This window comes from Atheta coriaria, unplaced genomic scaffold (genome assembly GCF_025399875.1).
Source record: "Atheta coriaria isolate IRGN ID8LTWV9N9 unplaced genomic scaffold, Caltech_Dcor_3.1 hic_scaffold_4_pilon, whole genome shotgun sequence".
NCBI lineage: Eukaryota > Metazoa > Arthropoda > Insecta > Coleoptera > Staphylinidae > Dalotia > Dalotia coriaria.
The window spans coordinates 9,486,505-9,504,661 of NW_027045446.1; the positions used below are offsets into that span (position 1 = coordinate 9,486,505).

Here is an 18,157-nt window from a genome sequence, read left to right on the forward strand (position 1 = left end):
TTATCAATATCGAATTTTTAAAACGATGACCATTTATTCATGTGGGCGACGACCATGGAAAATGTACAGTTTAGCACGCACGCAATTTTGATTTACTAAAACGAGATAATTTACCTAACAATAGCAAAATGTAAGTTTATTTCGTTTCCACTTTGCTCCGCGTTTGTCCCCCGTGTCATTACTGAGGTGAAAATTGGCTTAAGATTGTAAGTTGTTATTGTTAATACGGTGAGACGGACTTCTTGTCGCTGAAGAACATTCGCAGAATGAACACCTGCCCAATCGCGGAGAACAAGATGGCGAGCGTCTCGATAACAGCCCAGAAAAACACTTTTTCGTTCAGGTCCTCGGCACGCTTACGACCCTGCGCCTCGCGCAGTCGGTGATGCGTCTGGAAGTCGAGGATCGTGTTCAGCGCTTTGTGAATATCCTGCGCGGATGTTTCCATCTATTTCAAACAAAAAGACAAATTTGTTTAGTTTTTAAATGTAGGCAACCCAACATACACATGTATAGGGTTTTGAATAAAAATAAGTTTCTTGTTGTATTATTTACCTGTGTAAGCGCAGTTACATGTTCCCCAAGACCAGGAAGAGGCTGTTCTTCGCCCACTTGCAGATCCATATAGACTAGTTTGTGTGAAAATGTTGAAAACTCATTACTGAAGCACACAACATACACTCCTGTAATGTTTGCCACAAAAGTGTAAGAATCAAACTGAGTTTTCACTTGTTGATAGATGATTGTTTTCCTTGGATCTTCTAATGTTACATCCACATCATATTGTCCACCAGTAACAACCTACAAGTATACAAATAACCATAAAATAACATTTTTATCTTAATTTACTAAATGAATGTAATCAACAACATTCATTTGTTTGGATGTATCACCTGAAATTCTAGTGTAACCGACGTGTTTTTCGGCACTTCCTCGTGAAAACACTCCTTCGCACTGTCGGGTAACTCGAAGGTTAATTCCGTGGCGGTGCCGAAGTGCACAACCTGCAGAACAGCCAGAAGTAGCAGCAAGCGCGTAGCCATCGTGTCGTTGTTATAACGCTGACATTTAATGAGCGAACGCGTTTGTCGGCCAGGCCACGTTTGCTTTTTTTTTACAACTCGCACAACAACAGAACCCGCCGGCCAAGAACTACCTATTTATGTTGGCGCAACAAACATTACACACATATTACACAGTCGGTTTGCGTGCGACGGCGCGGCGAAACGTCAAACGTGGCCACATCATTTATCAGCAGGCGCGCTACCAACGCTCATTGGTCGTGGCGTTACTAACAAATATTTTCAAATTTTAACAGATTTGAAACATTGCAGAATACAAAAACAATGAGAATATAATAGAAAGTGTAAGTATTTCATGATTTGATCAAATAAAAGTTACCCATATGTTATAATAAACGTAAAATTTCGATGTATGAATTATTTGTGTATGTTGGGTTGCCTAGTGTAAACATATGCCACTTTTGACATTAGTAACATTTAAAAAAAATGATGCTTGTTTGAAAACTACTTAAACAAAATCCAATTGATTACCACTTATATTTATTCCCATTCTTTCGCAGTAAGTGCCAATCACGCGAATATGAAAACCCCAACAAATGGCACAAACATTACAAAAGAAAAAACAAAACCTAAGAATTGTAACTAATACTCACTAAATACAAACCTACCTACGAAACAATTAATCTTTCATTATCAAATCGCATAAGATCTAGCTAATCCTATTTTTTCTCTTATAAAATTATGCAAAACTCCTCGCCATTCTTAACAATGTAAGAAAAACATGTGCACTAGTCCAATATAATTAAAAAATTGTACACAGAAACCAGTTTTCATCATGAATCAACCATGGAAGCGTGGCGCGTGCAACAAAGACATAATTAATACAAAGAAATCCAATATTATCTTACAGTAAATACACTTCTGGCTGAACCGTTTGCAGTAGTAAAAAAAATACATAAATAATCGAATGCAAATTATACTGGACTAGAGTTGACTACTACTTTTTACACTCCTTTCGTCGCATGCGCATCGGGTTTTTCATCATTTTTTGTTTAAAAATAGTCTTGTATATGAATTAATTCATCATTTACCTATGCCGGAGATTGCCCGCACGGATTGGCACTGCATGTGACACAAATTACTTAAAATTAGATCGATATCAGCGTAACAACCACCCCGACTGTTCTCGCTTACTGATACGTCCGGTATAAAGTGATTATTATTAGAAATTAGAAATATGCGCGTCGCGGGTGATACAAAACAAACGAATGTAAGGCTTGAGTGCTGCTGCTGTGGTCTTCTTCTCGGCTCGGCGGCTGCTTACTCTTCATCTTCGTCATCTTCGCCTTCGTCGTTCAAGTAGGCGAACTTGTTCTCGCCGACAATGTTGAGTGGTTCCGGCGTTTTTATTTTCGGCATGTCACGTTCGGTATACTCTCTATTAACATAAATTACAAAATTTTGTAAATTCGGGTTTAACTCGGAAGCTCTACTAAATTTCTAGACTTGAAAATATAGGCAACCCAAATCACAACACAAAATTTATTAATTTTACCTTGGTGGCCGTTTTTCTTGATTATCCCGGCTACTGTTTCGATCCCTCCTGTCCAGCGGCTTCTCATCACGATCATGTCTAATCGGTCTCCTATCATCACCTTGAAATAAACAGAAAAAAGTTCACCCTCTGCTCCAAAACACGCCATTATCTTACTAGTAGATTAGTCTGAATCGAGTTCTGCGCTTGCGCAGCTCACAAATTGAACTAAAACGGCCGGCAGTGAGGTATTTCCAAGTGAAACCATTCTGTTCATCTAAGTTTTTGTGATAAAACTATCCTCGACTTGAGAGCGTGCACCAATTTCTGGTCCCTCACCCTGGTTATTAACCAGGCACCCTGCTAGAGTGTAAATTAGCCTTTCTCAGACCTTCCCGCGGCCATTTTGTTTAAAATGTAACTAGTACACTGTATGTAAGCCTCTTTAGTGTGAGATTACAAGTAAAATTAAAGGAATTCTTTGGAAGAAAGAAGGTGGTAAGTCGATTGGACCTACCTCGTTGACGTTGGCGATCTGGAGAACCACCACCACGGCGAATTTCCGGCGAACGTCGCCGACTTGGCGACTCGCCACGATCAGGAGAATCACCACCACGACGCCGACGATCTGGTGACCTACGACGACCTTCATCCTATTTAAATTAAAACAAAAAGTAATAATTTATTAATAAACTTTTAAGTGTTTATAAAATTTTATTACTTACTCTTCTTCTATCAGAGTCAACTTCGACCTTTGCGAGCCTCTCCTCGATTTCCCGCTCTCTTGCAGTTGTATCCACAGGTTTCGCACTGCCAAAAATCGACGCAGCCGGCACTTTAGGCTCGGCTTTCTCTGCAACCCTCTCAGTTTCTTTACCTTCCTCTTCACCTTCTTTTGCAACTGGTGCACTCTCTGCTGCTGGTTCAGCGGCAACCGGAACACTCCTAGGCGCAAGATTTAATTTCGGACGCGTTCGTGGTTCACCACCTTCTTCATCCCGCCTCACACCACCATTCCGCTCACCACGATCCATGTAACGATCGTCTGGTCGTCTATCGCTGCGTTCAAACGGCCGATCATCACGATCTCGCCTCGCGCCAAAACCTCGCCTCTCACCGGAATCATACCGTGATGGACCGTCTCTTGTGATTGGAGGCGCGTCCCTAGTGATAGGCTTATCTTCACGTGGTTCCCGTGAGAAACCACCACGGTCGCGATCACCGTCCCTGTCTCGGAATGAGGGCCGATCTCGATCGCCATCGCGATCACGGAATGAGGGACGCTCGCCACCGTCACGCCACATGCCACCGCTACGGTTCTCGTCACGATTGAAATCACGACCGCCGCCGCCTCCGCCATCGCGGTTGTATCGGCGTTCAGGGCCACCTTCAGGTTCTTGACGACCAAAAGAGCGCCAATCACCGGTGGGTGCTTCCGGACGATCGGGGCGGTTCATATCCATACGGCCACGACGCCGATCATTGTCAGAATTTGTTGCTACTTCGATGCGTATTCTACGACCTTTTAATGTCTAAATTTACCCAACAGAGAAAAAAACATGATTTAAATCACAAACTCTAAATTTAATTTAAATGATAAAACTTACACAATCTGGTTTCTCAAGTGCTTCAATTAAACTCTCTTGGTCCTCGAATTCGACGTAACCAAAACCTTTGACACGTGGTTCCTCGCCCATTCGGTCTTCACGCGGAATTCTCATACTAACAATCTATAATTAAGAAAAACACATGAATATTGTTTAATTTAAAGCACAAACAGCTTGATATTACCTTTAATCCAGCAAAAAAATCCTCAAGTTCATCCTCTTCTACGTCGTAGGGTAAATTTGAGAGGTAGACGTTGAAGGGTGGCGACGTGGGAAGTTTTTGACTAAGATCGTCGATTCCACGCGCTGCTTTTGGTGCTGTTGGCAACACGACATTCGTGTTTTTCGCCTCGCGACGTCCTCCATCGTAGGAATCTTAAAATTTTTAAACAAAAATGTGATTTTATTAAGAAAAACACAATTTACTGGCGCTAATTTTATGATAATTTTAAACCATTGAGATTAATCAGTGTGAGAAGTGAAGCAAGTCAACTGTAGATTAGTCTGAATCGAGTTCTGCACGCTTTTGCCACGTGCAGCTTGCAGATTGAACTAAAACAGCCAGCCGCAAGGGTTTCCAATGGCCGGCAGTTCACGCACCTCGCTAAAAGGTCCCCGGTTGTGAACAACAGCCACCAATTTCTGGTTCCCTTGCCCTGCAATAACCAGGCGCCCGGCTAGAGCGTAAATCGGCTTACTCAGACCTTCCCGTGGCCAAGGGAGTAACAAGTACTCTGTTTGTGGGCCCCAGATGCAAGATTACAATTGACTCAACTATCACTACTCACTAAATCATCATGTTAATCTCATTTTGTTCAATTCACTCAACAATATCAAACTTATACATTCGAAAAATGTAATTTTTGTTAAATATAGATTGTTTAACATACCATAAGTGTCCTCAACTTCATCAGCCCAGTTTGACGGCGCCTTGCGGATCGGAATGGTCACATTACCAGGCGTCTCCTGCAGAAACGAGTTCAAAGAGATGGTCTTGCCCTTCGGCTTTTTGCCTTTCTTGCCTGCAAGTAATTTCGTTGTGCGTTAGATGTGATAGCAGAAATGGAAACGTGGTTTTCGCCATGGCGACCACGCGGTGCCGCGGCGAAAGCGTGTTGCGTGACGCCATATGCTCAAATAAACGGCTGGTATTCGTGCAGCCATGAGGATGGAGGCATGCACCAGCCATGGATGGATTTTATTTCGAGCGAGAATTGTGTTTAAGTTACACGTGACAAATAATCGACTGCACTAACCTGAAGAAGCCATGTTGAGGGGATCCGGCATTCCGGACACGATGCAGGCCCACCAACTTGACGGCGCGCGCGCCTTCACCCCCTCCACATTGACACAGTTAAGAGCTGCCAACCGACAAGAGACTTCTCAAAAGTGGAGAGAAATTTGCACGGAAAACCTTTAACATTGAGATATACGTAGAAATATTATAAATATACTAGAATTTATTTATGTGCAATTAAAATATATATTTGTTGTTAACATTTGGTTGAAAGAATTGTGACAACTTGACATAACTTTCGCGTCGAAAAAATTTCTTGACAGATTAGGTTGGTACCACTGTGCTTATAGAATTAAGTCTTAATTTAAACTTACAACAGGTATATATTCATAATACAAAGTTGTACAATTCATTCATTTTAACCAAAATGCATTATTTGCAATAATCAATAAACAGTTTAAAATTAAAAGAAATAACGTTATTTGTTATAGGCAACTTCATGCCGAGTTTTTTTTATTTTAACTACAAAACAAATTAAACTTAAATCTAATATAAGAAATAAAGTTGAGAAATATAACTATTACTATTTAAAAATATATTTTAATACTGTGTTTATTTAAATATTAACTTCATTTATATATTTGAACCTCCAAACAATAACAAATAACATAACCTTGATGCACCTACGTGTTTTCCTTGCGCTGTTTAATTTTCCTAGTTTTAAAAACGTTTTGGCTTGTGTTTGTGCACAGCCCGGATGCGACTTTGTTGGCGTAAATCGTTCGCACGATAATTCATTCGCCGCGGATCGGCTGCACGCAGTGCGTGTATTTTTAATCCTGCGAAATGTCTCGGCCGGCGCACCGAATGTTGCACATTTTGCACCGCTTTGTGTAAAAGTCATCTATTAATACGCCCTTTGTTGAAAAAAACGGCAAACTTATTCACTACCAAACATCGTTAAAAGTGCACGACATGTTTTCGCGCGAGGTGGTTGAGAAGATCCTGCTGCACTGCGATGGGAAGACGCTCAAAGTTGCCGAGACAGTGTGTGTTGAATGGAAGCAAATCGTTGACTACTTGGTACAGGTATGCGTCAAAAAAATCATAAACTTTATATTTTTATCATAAAAAGTTAATTTACCATGTTTTCCTATTAAATTATAATTTATTATTACAGAAACATAATTTATGGCACAAATGTGTTCATCAGGACATACCAACACAAGAACTACTACAATATAAGAGCAAATGGCTTGCCGCAAGTGACAAATGCATCAATTGGGAGCAACTGTATGAAAACTGGATGTGCTGGCATGATATCAAGCAGAATATTCAATTTCACAAGGGCACAACTTGGAAAATCAATAAAATATCATGTTTTAGTGTTATTGGTACACAAAATCACAAAATTTAACACAAAAATATTTAAAAGAAACTTTGTTTCAGGTGATTATATCGCTATCGGACTAACTAATGGTTCAGTTAAAGTTTTTAATAAATCCGGATCCGTTGTAGAAACTTATAGGCATTTAATTGTGCAAGTTCAATCAATACATTTTGTTAGAGAACTGCCAAGTAAGTATTTTCCTCAAAATACAATCAAAATTAGTTTATTTATTATCAAGTATTAATCTAGCTTCAGGTGAAACAAAACCCCCAACTGAATTACTGATTGCTTATCAAGATAAAGTGATAATCAACGATTTCCGCGGCTCGTACGCGCCTGGAACATTCTACAATTGTTACATTTTCAGCAGTTATAAGAACTTTATGTGCAGTGTATCACAAGAAGGACATATTACCATAGCAAAAGTGAGCAACGACGAAGCAAACCGCAAGAAATCGTTTCAAGTTGTAACTTATGCGCGGATTTATTCACCCGACACTGTCAAAAGTTGCACACTTTGGGAAAACGTGTGTTTGATTCTTGTCAATGACAAAGTGAGAGTGATAAATTACAAAGAAGGTAGTAAAAGCTCACAGTTCATGGCTGTTGAACTTACTACTCTACAGTTTTCGAATGTGTACTACATGATGCGTCGAGATGTCTTTATCTTTCATGATAAAGTTATTATTACCGTCACAAAATGTAAGAATCCAAAATTTAACTTATGCAACCAGTTATACACCACCGTTTTGTTTTCTTTTCTGTAGCGATGGATATAATGCAGCAGCAACTTTTCGAACTTTTTATCCTGAATGATGAGGAAAAGCGGAATAGTAAGAAGATGTTCGTACCTTGGGAGGTGTTCAATGCGTTCATCACTTGCGTTTACCTCTATGGGAATACACTGGTGATTGGATTGAGCAGCGGCGTTGTTTATTTCTACGTTATAGACGATTGGAAGTTGTTTGACATAGCCAACTATTCTGAATCCATCGGAATGACGGATGTGTCGCCGATTATTTCCATCGATGCGGTGGAAAGCTACGAGAAGAGAGAGTTTTATATTGCGAGCAATACTTTTGTTCGTAAGGTGATCGGACAGACTGTGAGATAATAACTAAACTAAAATTATATTTTTTACAATTTGACTGTTAAAATCGATGAAAACCAATGTTTTGCTTAAAAATTTAAGATTTTATGAAAATTAAAGTATTTTTTAATACAAAATCGTTGATAATCTCTTGGTAAAACCACGCAAACTTATTAAGAACATAATTTTATTGTTATCTTCTGATCAACAGTGAAAACATCAAATATATTCTCATCTTTCATTTCATTTAAACGTATTTGCTTACAGACTAAATGCTTTCTTTTCTCCTTACACAATATCTGTCACATTTCTATCATATTTATTCATATCACTGTATTTGAGTTGGCGGAGAGAGTACGCAGGTTTCGGAGACACTGGCAAGCGTTTATGTTTTCCCAAGATGTAGTAATCTTAATCGTGCCAATTTTGTTACTCATCTACTCTGTCAAATGTGTTATAATGTTAAAATATTAAAATATAACATTGTTGCACATTTATATGTCATTTGCCCATTTATCTTGTTTATATTACACGTATATTCTTCTGTGATGCGTTTATTTGCACATTTTATGGTAATTTATGGGTTAAGCTCGAAAATAAAGATGAATATTTTCAGAAATCTGTGATTTTGGATAAATTATAGACATTTTGCGCTCGGACACCACGTTTTCTTAGTTTATAAGTTAATTTAAGCCGTATTTTCCTGTCGGATTACTGACATTATGGAAAATTCATGTGCAAATTTCTTTTACAATACATTTAAGTGCTATACATGGTATTTTTGTTATGATAATAGTTATAAAACGTCTCTTTTCTTTATTTACAATGAATTTTCAACTTAAAATTAGTAATATTACTTAAACTTTATGAAATCTTAATGAAATTATACTAAAAACTTCTTATATTTCTCTTAAATCGAATTAAAGCATTCATTTATGTATAAAAAGCAAAATTTACTATGATTTGTATAATTTTTTGTTGTTTTTTGTGTTATGCAACTTTACTTGCACCTAAATTCATTATGGCGGTTACCAACTTAACAAATTTATAATTTTTTGGGTTAACTTTGGTTAAATATTCGCCTTATAAAAACTAATTAATACTACAACAAATATTAATACATTACAAATTAAATCCTGTGTTAATATCTACTATTTCTTGGGGTTTGCTAGTGTATTTAAAGCTAGGACTCTTCTTACTCCTAAAAATGTTTACATTTTCATATTTTTATTTGTTTACAATACATTTAAGGATGTTATTCGGTATATTTACGTTTAGTTAGTGGTTTTCGTTGGTATATCTTAGTACTCCATATCAAATTAACTACGAAACCAAACCTTACCCTGTTAAACTGTTAAATTTCTTGATTTTTATGGTCCCAATGCGAAAACAAACCAAAAACTTACCACAATTAGGTTACCGGCGGACATCTTATTCACATAACTACTTCAATGTCATATTAACTTGTGTGTATGTGAATCGATGATGCCTCTGCACTCACATTCTTGTTTCAGCGTACTGATTATTCTCCTCGCGGATCTGCACCGTCCGCGAGGTGTGGCACTAGATCCACGTGCGTTGATGCAGGCGATCGTCGGAGGTATCCTTCCACTGCTGATGCTGCTGCCAGTCGAGATGACTATTGCGGCCATCTGGCGACGCTTGCTGCTGTTGCTGGTGGTGGTGTGCGCCCCAGCGCTTCATCGCGCGTCCTTTCGACTCATCTGCAATATGTGTGCACAGAGTGTGCTCGTCAGTGTGCTGATTTGGATGATGTTGATGAAGGTTCACATTTACGTGCGTCCTTACAGTACCTGATCAAGCAAAATCAACAATCAATCATATCTGCGGCACGCTAGTGGTGGGTATTTGTTTACCAGCCAAAAGCCGTGTGTTTATTGGTCAAAATTTGAACGAAAACGAAAGTAGTAACCTTGGAACAAAACGGAATCAAATAAATGTTTGAAAAATAAATAAATTTACTTAACATGCCGTTTCCGGTTGATATTTATGATTTACAAGTAGAGTATGTTGATGATTAGTTAGAATTATAATTACCGTTTCTGCCGTTACGCATTAATCGGTTATGATCGGGTGAGCCGACAAAGGATCTCCGTTTGCTAGTGAAGACTTCGCGGCGCGTGAACGCCCCAGGACTTGTGTCGACAAACGGCAAACAGGAGAAGAACTGTTTGAAGCCACGCCGAAACCTGCAACCCAACATACACGCCATCAACACATATCATACACATATTAGGTAATAGTTATTCAACCGAATAATTGAATTCATATCGTGTTTGGAATACATGTGCGCAATTCTCGTTGACAATAACAATGAAACGCAATTGTGAACTAGTTTGATTTGAAGCAAATGCATCCAATGCATGTCCTTTCGATTGCACCATATACAACATAACCAAACTTCAGTGATGTTCTATTGTATTTTGATATCTCTATTAATAGAATTTAATTATTATATTTTAATTGTTTGACACGATTAATTCAATCAAAGACAGAAGAAGCGCCGAAGCACGTCAATGCGGCACATCGGAAATGAAAACATAAATAAAGGCATCGGAAGCGCGTCAACTGTGCGCCGCTTAATTAAAAGCAATCGATTAATTATCAACCGACGGTCGTCGCATGTCCAACCCGCAGCTTGTGGAATTTAATAATTTCAAGAGCGTCTTCGCATTTTTATGGCTGCGCGGTATTTTCTAGGGCTTTTACCTATGACTGAGTTATTTTCTAATACACTTTAACAAGTTTATTAACTACTCTAATCAAAAATTAAAGAAAAAAAATTAAATAATGATTATCCATCACACAGAATACGTAAAAGTAGTAAAAATGGAGAAAAATATTCGTAATACGCAATTAGAAAAGATTAAAAAGCAAAAAATGAGAAAAAAATAAGGGAAAATAACCGACTGTTTCTCTAGACGATTCACAGATGGCGTTGGCCTATTATATCTGCAGTCGACCCGCTAATAGTGGTGGGGGTAGTGTGTCGGTACTCGTGTGTGCGCTACCTAGTCTCTCAGTCACGTGACTGTAACATATTTCACCCGTTGCACAGAAAATGGTAAGAAATACGTACCAGGTATTTGTATTGTTAACTTTCTTCAACATCAGACTTATATTTCTAAAGAAATCGTAGCGGGGTTTCCAAGAAACTTGCTTTAATAAAATTACAATAGCGTAAAACTATGTGATGTAATAACGCTTGTGTCACTTGCAGGAATTTTCATAAATATCCATTGCGCAACTAGTTGAAACTTTCAGCGTAAAAATATAATATCCACTCGAATAATACCCGCGAGCAAAAGCAAAATTCCATCCATTCTCTCGTAGCTCGTAGATTTCAATATGAAATAATTTGGTTTGTAACAAACGCAAACTAGTTGCGTGATTGTTACAGTTTTAAAGGCTGAATTAAGTGGCAATTACGACGTTTTGCACAGATGGCCAACTTTCGCGATAGTTCGCGAGCGCGCCGCCGCGCTGGAGGCGCGACGCTATAAAGACTAATTAGCAAGTTAATTGACTCGATAGTGACGGGCTTGCGTGCGCTCCGAGGGCGTTAATAAAGCCGTCCGGGGCAACTTTGCGGTTGACCGCCGATGGAATTGGCTCCGGCTGCGGTTGGAATAATACGATATATTGGGGCGGGCGAAATGCGTCGCGTTCGGTTTATGACCGTTTCACCTGGCCGTAAAATAATTCGATTTGATACCACTTTGATGGATATCGTTTTTATTCAACCATATACTCTCCAGGAAGGAAAATGTTTAAGTGATGAGATGGAGATATAACTTAAAAAGTCAGAATTTTAAAGATTAATTGTTCAAACAAAAAAAGAAAGAATTTTTAGGAAAGACAAATTTATACCTATAACAAAACACTCTGTATACTGTTAATTAATAACTCAAAATAAAGTTTTTAAACTGAAGAGAATTCATTGTTTTAACTTTTAACCTCGAAATGCACTTTACCCTTTGTAAAATCATATAGGCAACCAACCATACATAATAATGTAATAATATTGCATGGTTTGTAGCTGATCGAAAATTGCGCATAAAAAAACCCATTTAACAAGAAAGTACTTTAAGTATTCACTTTGACATAGGTAAATGAAGCCTACAAATTGGATTCAACACACCACACGAGACGCAAATATTCAGATGTCACTCATTTCCGGACCTACAAAGTCATAAAGTGAAATTTCTGGAATTATACATGGCGCAATTAGCGTTTAGGCCTCTTGATGTCTTAATCCTGTGTGACGCGTAATTAAAATGACGAAAACAAATCTTAAAGTTGCCACTTCTATTAAATCATCTCGGTTAAGAGCAGAATAACGCAGAATACACAAATAAATATTAATACATTTGAAATTTTAGGATTTTTATGTAAATTTCAGAAAAATCTGCTACTTGACAAGCAAATTAAGTCATGTAAAATGTTTTCAGACTATTTTTTACCTTATAAGACTATTTTTGTTTAATTTTGTTAAAAATCTTAGCATAAAATTTAAAATTTAAGAAAATCAAATTAATTTTCTTTGATTTTCACTGCAAAGACACTCTAAACGACTTTTCACTCCCCAATAAATTAATTAATATATTATTAAATTAATAATTAAAGTCCGAAGACGTTATTTATCGCCTAAGACTAACATTTGATGAATGAACGCGTTGATTTCCCAAACGCCTTCCCCATCGAACCGTACCAAATCGAATTCGATCGTTTTTCGCGAAAATATTAACGAATAATTAATGAATTAATGAAAATGTGAAAGGTATCAAACCATTAATTAGGCTTAATACTAATGCTTTAATCTGCAATGATTAACGAGGTGAATTTCGGCGCGCAATTAAAGAATTCCGAACAAATTTTCCACGTTTTTGATTGCGTCGCGTGAAGATAACGAATTATTTCGTCATGTTTAGTGTTATTAATGATGATGCGCAGCGTTGTGACTCACCGTGCGTTCATCCAGCAGTAGATAATCGGATTGTACATCGAATTGCTCATCGCCAGCCAGTAGATTGCCAGGTAAAGTTCCTGAATGTAGCTGGAGTTGCTAATTTCGGGGAAGTGTGCTATTATGATGAAGTATAAATGGAACGGTAGCCAGCAGACGGCGAAAATGATCACCACAACGACCATCATTTTAACCACCTATAAAGAAACATTCTTATTAATAAACTAGCTTAAATAAAAATGTTATTTGTTTTTACTCTCTTGTTCTAGACATAGTATGTGTCAATTCTAACAATTAGATTCGCAATTTTATTTTAAAGAAATTAATTATATAAAGAGTAGCTAATAATACACTTCAGCGCGCCATCTCGGATTCAACTATTTAACTATAACTATGATTGAATCTCAATGCCAACTGTCATCCTATAGAAAATGGCTGTTTTTTAGGGTTTTCTCGGCAATTATTTGAATTTTTCTCGACGTAAAAACCATCCTTGAATTTTATCAAACATTTTAAAAAAATAATTGGCCAAATTGGTCTAGGCGTTGTTGAGTTATGCGCTTACCAACAGATTTTGCGATTCATTTTTGTATTATAGATATTTTAGAATATTTTTTGAAATAAAATGAAAATTTTTGTTGTGTGTTCTATGAAGCGTTATTAGGCTTCAACCAATTACCTAATGTACGTATATAAACGCATGCAAGCATTAAGATATGAAGCAGTCTCGATAATGTGATGATTGGGTAGATATTAGGATATGTATATTACCCGCCGCTTGCTTTTGATGTTGTCCATTTGCCGCTGAGTGCACTCGCCGATGCCCTGCGAACCCCAGAGTTCGAGGCCGATGCGGGTATAGGTGTACGTCATCGCGAGGATGGGTACCACATATGTTATGAAGAGGAATGCCACGTTATACCTGGAATACAGTCAATATTAAGTTATTAATATTTATAAAGGTTTAAACTAGAAATTTTCTTATAAGTCAACAAAAATCTGTTCTCTACGTAAAAATGTGAACTTGTTTTTTCTTTTTGAAGTGAAAACTTCTTTAGAATCGTTGTGATTTCAAAATTTTATATGATTTAACCGGCGAGAGAATAAAAGAACACAAATATACAGTGTTTCCTATTATTTTCCTCTCCTCTTTGTGCGAGGCTTTGTAGCTAGCCATAAGCCCCTAGATTCTGAATATTTTCTGAATATACTATAACATTGTAGGGTAAAAAATACAAAATTTAATAAAAGTGCTAAAAATTGAAATATTTCAGATTTAGACAATTATTTACAATTGCGAATATATCGTAAACTAAAAGAGATAATTAAGATCGCGTCGCAGCGTCTTAATCTACGGACTTTTCTCTATAAGATAGGCTAGTTAAAACGAAAGTCTGAAAGATGAAATTTTAATTTTAAGAAAAAATCGCCAAGGGTTCTTGATACTTTTTTTCGACGATTTTTGATAATTAATATCTGTTAAACTAAAAGCGATAGCAACCAACAAATCGCTGATTATGAAAGACTAGGAAATTCTCTATCAGATAAAAATATAAAATGATAATATTTCCAACAGTAAAAGGTCGAAAAACGCGACTAAAAGTGCTAAAAAGTGACATTTTTCAATTTTTGAGCATTTTCTTTAATCGCGAATATCTCGTAAACTAAAAGAGATAAATAAGATCTGATCGCAGCATCTTAATCTACGGACTATTCTCTATAAGATAGGATAGTTAAAACGTAAATCTGAGAGATGAAATTTTAATTCTTAAGAAAAAATTGCCAAGGGGGGGTGCTTGATACTTTTTTTCGACGATTTTTGATAATTAATATCTGTTAAACTAAAAGCGATAGCAACCAACAAATCGCTGATTATGAAAGACTAGGAAATTCTCTATCAGATAAAAATATAAAATGATAATATTTCCAACAGTAAAAGGTCGAAAAACGCGACTAAAAGTGCTAAAAAGTGACATTTTTCAATTTTTGAGCATTTTCTTTAATCGCGAATATCTCGAAAACTAAAAGAGATAAATAAGATCTGATCGCAGCATCTTAATCTACGGACTATTCTCTATAAGATAGGATAGTTAAAACGTAAATCTGAGAGATGAAATTTTAATTCTTAAGAAAAAATTGCCAAGGGGGTGCTTGATACTTTTTTCGACGATTTTGATAATTAATATCTGTTAAACTAAAAGCGATAGCAACCAACAAATCGCTGATTATGAAAGACTAGGAAATTCTCTATCAGATAAAAATATAAAATGATAATATTTCCAACAGTAAAAGGTCGAAAAACGCGACTAAAAGTGCTAAAAAGTGACATTTTTCAATTTTTGAGCATTTTCTTTAATCGCGAATATCTCGTAAACTAAAAGAGATAAATAAGATCTGATCGCAGCATCTTAATCTACGGACTATTCTCAATAAGATAGGATAGTTAAAACGCAAATCTGAGAGATGAAATTTTAATTCTTAAGAAAAAATTGCCAAGGGGGGTTGGTCGATAATTTTTGTCGACGATTTTCAATAATTTATATCTCTTAAACTAAAACAGATAGCAACTAGCAAATTACAGACTATGAAAGATTGGAAAATTCTCTATTAGATTAGAGTAAAAAATAATTAAATATCGTAGGGTAAAAAGGTGAAAGATTTGACTCAAACTTGAAATTTTTCAAATTTTGACGATTTTTTACAATTGCGAATATTTCGTACATAGAGATAGAAAGGAACAAATTGCAGTGTCTTAATCTACGAACAATCCTCTACAGGATACAAGATAATATATTAAAATTAAGGCAAAAGAAAAAATTTAATTACGCTACATTGTAAATAACCTACTATATCGTAAAAAGTAGTACGTAAAAGTTTACAAGCTATTTTGATAAGCTGTTACTTATCTGATTCTAAATTAAACACCACTAACAGAGGGTGTTGATTTACTGCAGTATATATCTCTGACGTCAAACACCGTAAAATTGTACTTATCTACACTACTTGCAAAATTGTTTCTATGGCTGCAGTGAAAAGAAGAGTTGCAAATGTAATGTAATATAATGTATGTAAATGTACGCAAAGAGCTTTTAATCCATGCCGGAAAACGCAAATTATGCAGCGTCAAGCGGAAAAGAGTGAAACGTTGCTAAGAAAACGTGCGCTGCAGCGTTTTCTTGATGAACGCAACGCAGTGAGCGAGAGCGCGGCTCTTTCGGGGCCTCATTTCTGCTTGCCGCGTTTTTTTTTGCTTGTTGCTTGTTTTCTTACGGGCGCGTAGTTTACTTTGCTTTGCGATTTGTGACGGGGAAAATGCGGCAGTGTACCGTGGCGTGAATAAAATTGCTTTGGCGCTGATTTTTCACTGCTGGATTGCGCTTCCTTGATCTGCGTCTGGGTTTCATTAAACGCTTTGTTACATCTTTTATCCTTTATGGGTTAGGGACGCTATTTTAGGCAAAGGAACGTTTTAAGATGTAATGTTAGTTTAAAATTTATAAAACTAGGAAGTCATGGGCTTCGGGAACGTAGTTTTAATGTAGAATTTAATTAATTTTAAGTTTTTCGTTTCTTGGAACTAGAATATGGTGATTCCATCAATAAAATTCGAAATTTTATTTTTAGGAAATGAGGAATGCTAATAATGACATTTAGCGCTATCTAGAATTGAACTAGTTATCTATAAATATGATATCAGTATGTATCAATACTCAACCCATAATTTAACACCCTTAAAATAATTATTTTTGATATTTTAATACTCTTTATCTTATTCATGCTGAAGACAAATCCAAAAACCCAAAAATCATAAAAATCTGTCCAACCGTTCTTGAATTATAAATGATGTAACTAACAAAACTATGATTTATATGGTAATACAATGTAATATTGGTTGCATATCTTATAAAAAAAAATAACTTACATATAATCCAATTTGGATACGCCTGTGAGACCATCAGGCCACTCCGAATAGCAGATTATTCTCTCCGGTAGCGCGAACGTAGTGTAGACGTACAGATTGGGGCTGGAGATGATGGCGCCGAGCACCCACGTGGCAATAGCCAGCGATAGAGTGACAATCCGGCCCATTCGCGGCCGCAGCGGCGTCATTATCGCCATGTATCTGTCAACAACAACAACAAAAACATCATCCACAAACTTTCCCACTGCTTATTTGCCATAAACTCCTTTGGTTTCTCGCAGAGATCAAGAAAATAAAGTAAAGTAAACAGTTGAGTGCCATGTTGTCAAAAGTAGGCTAGGATATGTGATACACAGAGTGGAAAACAATATTATCCAAAAGTAGTCCAAAGTCCAAACATATCAAAGAGTCAAAGACTTTTTAGGTCAAAAACATAAAAAAAAACAAGTTTTTGACCTAAAAAAAATGAAAATCGTTATTTTAACTTAATATTAATCATAATTAAAACTTTTTGCCACTAAAAGTTGATTGTATAAACTTTTATGAAGTAGTAAAAACTTTAAATTGTAGTTGACACGTAGTTTAATTCAATCTCAAGAATAAATTTCATTAATCACCACAATAAACACCCGCTTTGCCCTAACAAATAGCTTCATCACCATTTGGTAATCAGATTGTTTAATTTTGATAGCTCACACGAGGGCGAGCGCAGCGCGTATTCGTTTCCAGTTCATTATTGGAAAAGTTTTACGGGAACGCGTGTGTAGTCCAAATTGCCGCCGCCCAAACTCTGCATACGCTCAAGGGCTAAAGATAGACGAAAAACGAATTTGCCGCGCGTGCATCGTAGCACAGATTGAATCTGAATCCGAATCAAAATTGAAATCAAACGCGAACTCAAGCGCCAACTCATGCTTTTTGTTTTTGTAGAAAAATCCATTGTACTCGTACTGCCAGCAATTGGATAATTTTTTCTCGATGATCCAATTTTATTTCGATTATAACAAGATAACGATGATAGGATAAGGGAATTTCTTCGATGGTTTTTATATTTTTAGGTGTAGATGCGATTGTAATTAATGTTTGAGATAAATCAATAAAAATTTTAATTGTGCATTGGAAGAAAAACCTGCGACTCGCATTAATCCAATTTACAGCTTTGCAAAAACCAAAGCGCCGTGGTTTTCACGGCTTGCGGATTAATTAACGTCCTCAGCGCTTCCAGCATCACTTCACGTTCACGTTATCGTTCTTTAAGGCCCACAAACCGTGGAACCACCTCCACTTTCACCTACTTTTCTAATCTTATTCTTATTCCGAATTCGTTCGTCTTCAGTTTCAATCAACTTATCGATAATATTTCTTTGC

The 18,157-nt window shown here is 36.7% G+C and overlaps 4 protein-coding genes across 8 annotated transcripts in view; 1 reads left to right on the forward strand and 3 right to left on the reverse strand.

Moving 5' to 3' along the window:
- Positions 1-14: 14 nt before the first annotated feature.
- LOC135791296 (transmembrane emp24 domain-containing protein 7-like) lies at positions 15-1,229 on the reverse strand. The gene is made up of 3 exons (XM_065301667.1): positions 894-1,229; positions 556-801; positions 15-448 (listed from the first exon to the last, which is right to left on the reverse strand). Exons 1-3 carry the CDS (start codon positions 1,041-1,043, stop codon positions 221-223), a joined length of 624 nt encoding a protein of 207 aa, XP_065157739.1. The 5' UTR covers positions 1,044-1,229; the 3' UTR covers positions 15-220.
- A 316-nt stretch (positions 1,230-1,545) lies between these two features.
- LOC135791294 (eukaryotic translation initiation factor 4B) lies at positions 1,546-5,447 on the reverse strand. Its single transcript, XM_065301665.1, has 8 exons — positions 5,420-5,447; positions 5,054-5,185; positions 4,348-4,538; positions 4,164-4,286; positions 3,282-4,088; positions 3,074-3,209; positions 2,578-2,677; positions 1,546-2,460 (listed from the first exon to the last, which is right to left on the reverse strand). The coding sequence occupies exons 1-8, from the start codon at positions 5,430-5,432 to the stop codon at positions 2,343-2,345; spliced, it is 1,620 nt and encodes a 539-aa protein (XP_065157737.1). The 5' UTR covers positions 5,433-5,447; the 3' UTR covers positions 1,546-2,342.
- Positions 5,448-6,067: 620 nt separating this feature from the next.
- LOC135790976 (uncharacterized) lies at positions 6,068-8,017 on the forward strand. The gene is made up of 5 exons (XM_065301280.1): positions 6,068-6,489; positions 6,581-6,794; positions 6,850-6,978; positions 7,040-7,492; positions 7,558-8,017. The coding sequence occupies exons 1-5, from the start codon at positions 6,376-6,378 to the stop codon at positions 7,902-7,904; spliced, it is 1,257 nt and encodes a 418-aa protein (XP_065157352.1). The 5' UTR covers positions 6,068-6,375; the 3' UTR covers positions 7,905-8,017.
- A 1,127-nt stretch (positions 8,018-9,144) lies between these two features.
- Positions 9,145-18,157, reverse strand: part of LOC135790975 (tachykinin-like peptides receptor 99D) — a 56,756-nt gene continuing 47,743 nt past the window's right edge. For 2 of the 5 annotated variants that reach the window (XM_065301275.1, XM_065301277.1), the window contains exons 6-10: positions 16,790-16,990; positions 13,639-13,789; positions 12,868-13,064; positions 9,939-10,090; positions 9,145-9,694 (exon numbers count right to left, since the gene is read on the reverse strand). In XM_065301275.1, the coding sequence (XP_065157347.1) occupies positions 9,444-9,694; positions 9,939-10,090; positions 12,868-13,064; positions 13,639-13,789; positions 16,790-16,990 (952 nt within the window). In that variant the 3' untranslated portion in view covers positions 9,145-9,443. Of the gene's footprint in view, positions 9,814-9,938; positions 10,091-12,867; positions 13,065-13,638; positions 13,790-16,789; positions 16,991-18,157 lie in introns of all 5 variants that reach the window. The other 3 variants (XR_010547882.1, XM_065301279.1, XM_065301278.1) reach the window with 3 other exon arrangements.

What these genes read in the sequence shown, in the direction of transcription:
- LOC135791296 (XM_065301667.1), bottom strand. Translation starts at nt 1,043, where the DNA reads ATGGCTACGCGCTTGCTGCTACTTCTGGCTGTTCTGCAGGTTGTGCAC. An exon ending in CGGTTACACTAGAATTTCAG is followed by an intron (nt 802 to 893) that starts GTGATACATCCA and finishes GTATACTTGTAG; the next exon opens with GTTGTTACTGGTGGACAATA. An exon ending in ATGTAACTGCGCTTACACAG is followed by an intron (nt 449 to 555) that starts GTAAATAATACA and finishes TGTTTGAAATAG; the next exon opens with ATGGAAACATCCGCGCAGGA.
- LOC135791294 (XM_065301665.1), bottom strand. An exon ending in AGATCGCCAACGTCAACGAG is followed by an intron (nt 2,678 to 3,073) that starts GTAGGTCCAATC and finishes GTTTATTTCAAG; the next exon opens with GTGATGATAGGAGACCGATT. An exon ending in CAAGAAAAACGGCCACCAAG is followed by an intron (nt 2,461 to 2,577) that starts GTAAAATTAATA and finishes TTATGTTAATAG; the next exon opens with AGAGTATACCGAACGTGACA.
- LOC135790976 (XM_065301280.1), top strand. Translation starts at nt 6,376, where the DNA reads ATGTTTTCGCGCGAGGTGGTTGAGAAGATCCTGCTGCACTGCGATGGG. An exon ending in TCGTTGACTACTTGGTACAG is followed by an intron (nt 6,490 to 6,580) that starts GTATGCGTCAAA and finishes TTATTATTACAG; the next exon opens with AAACATAATTTATGGCACAA. An exon ending in ATCATGTTTTAGTGTTATTG is followed by an intron (nt 6,795 to 6,849) that starts GTACACAAAATC and finishes ACTTTGTTTCAG; the next exon opens with GTGATTATATCGCTATCGGA.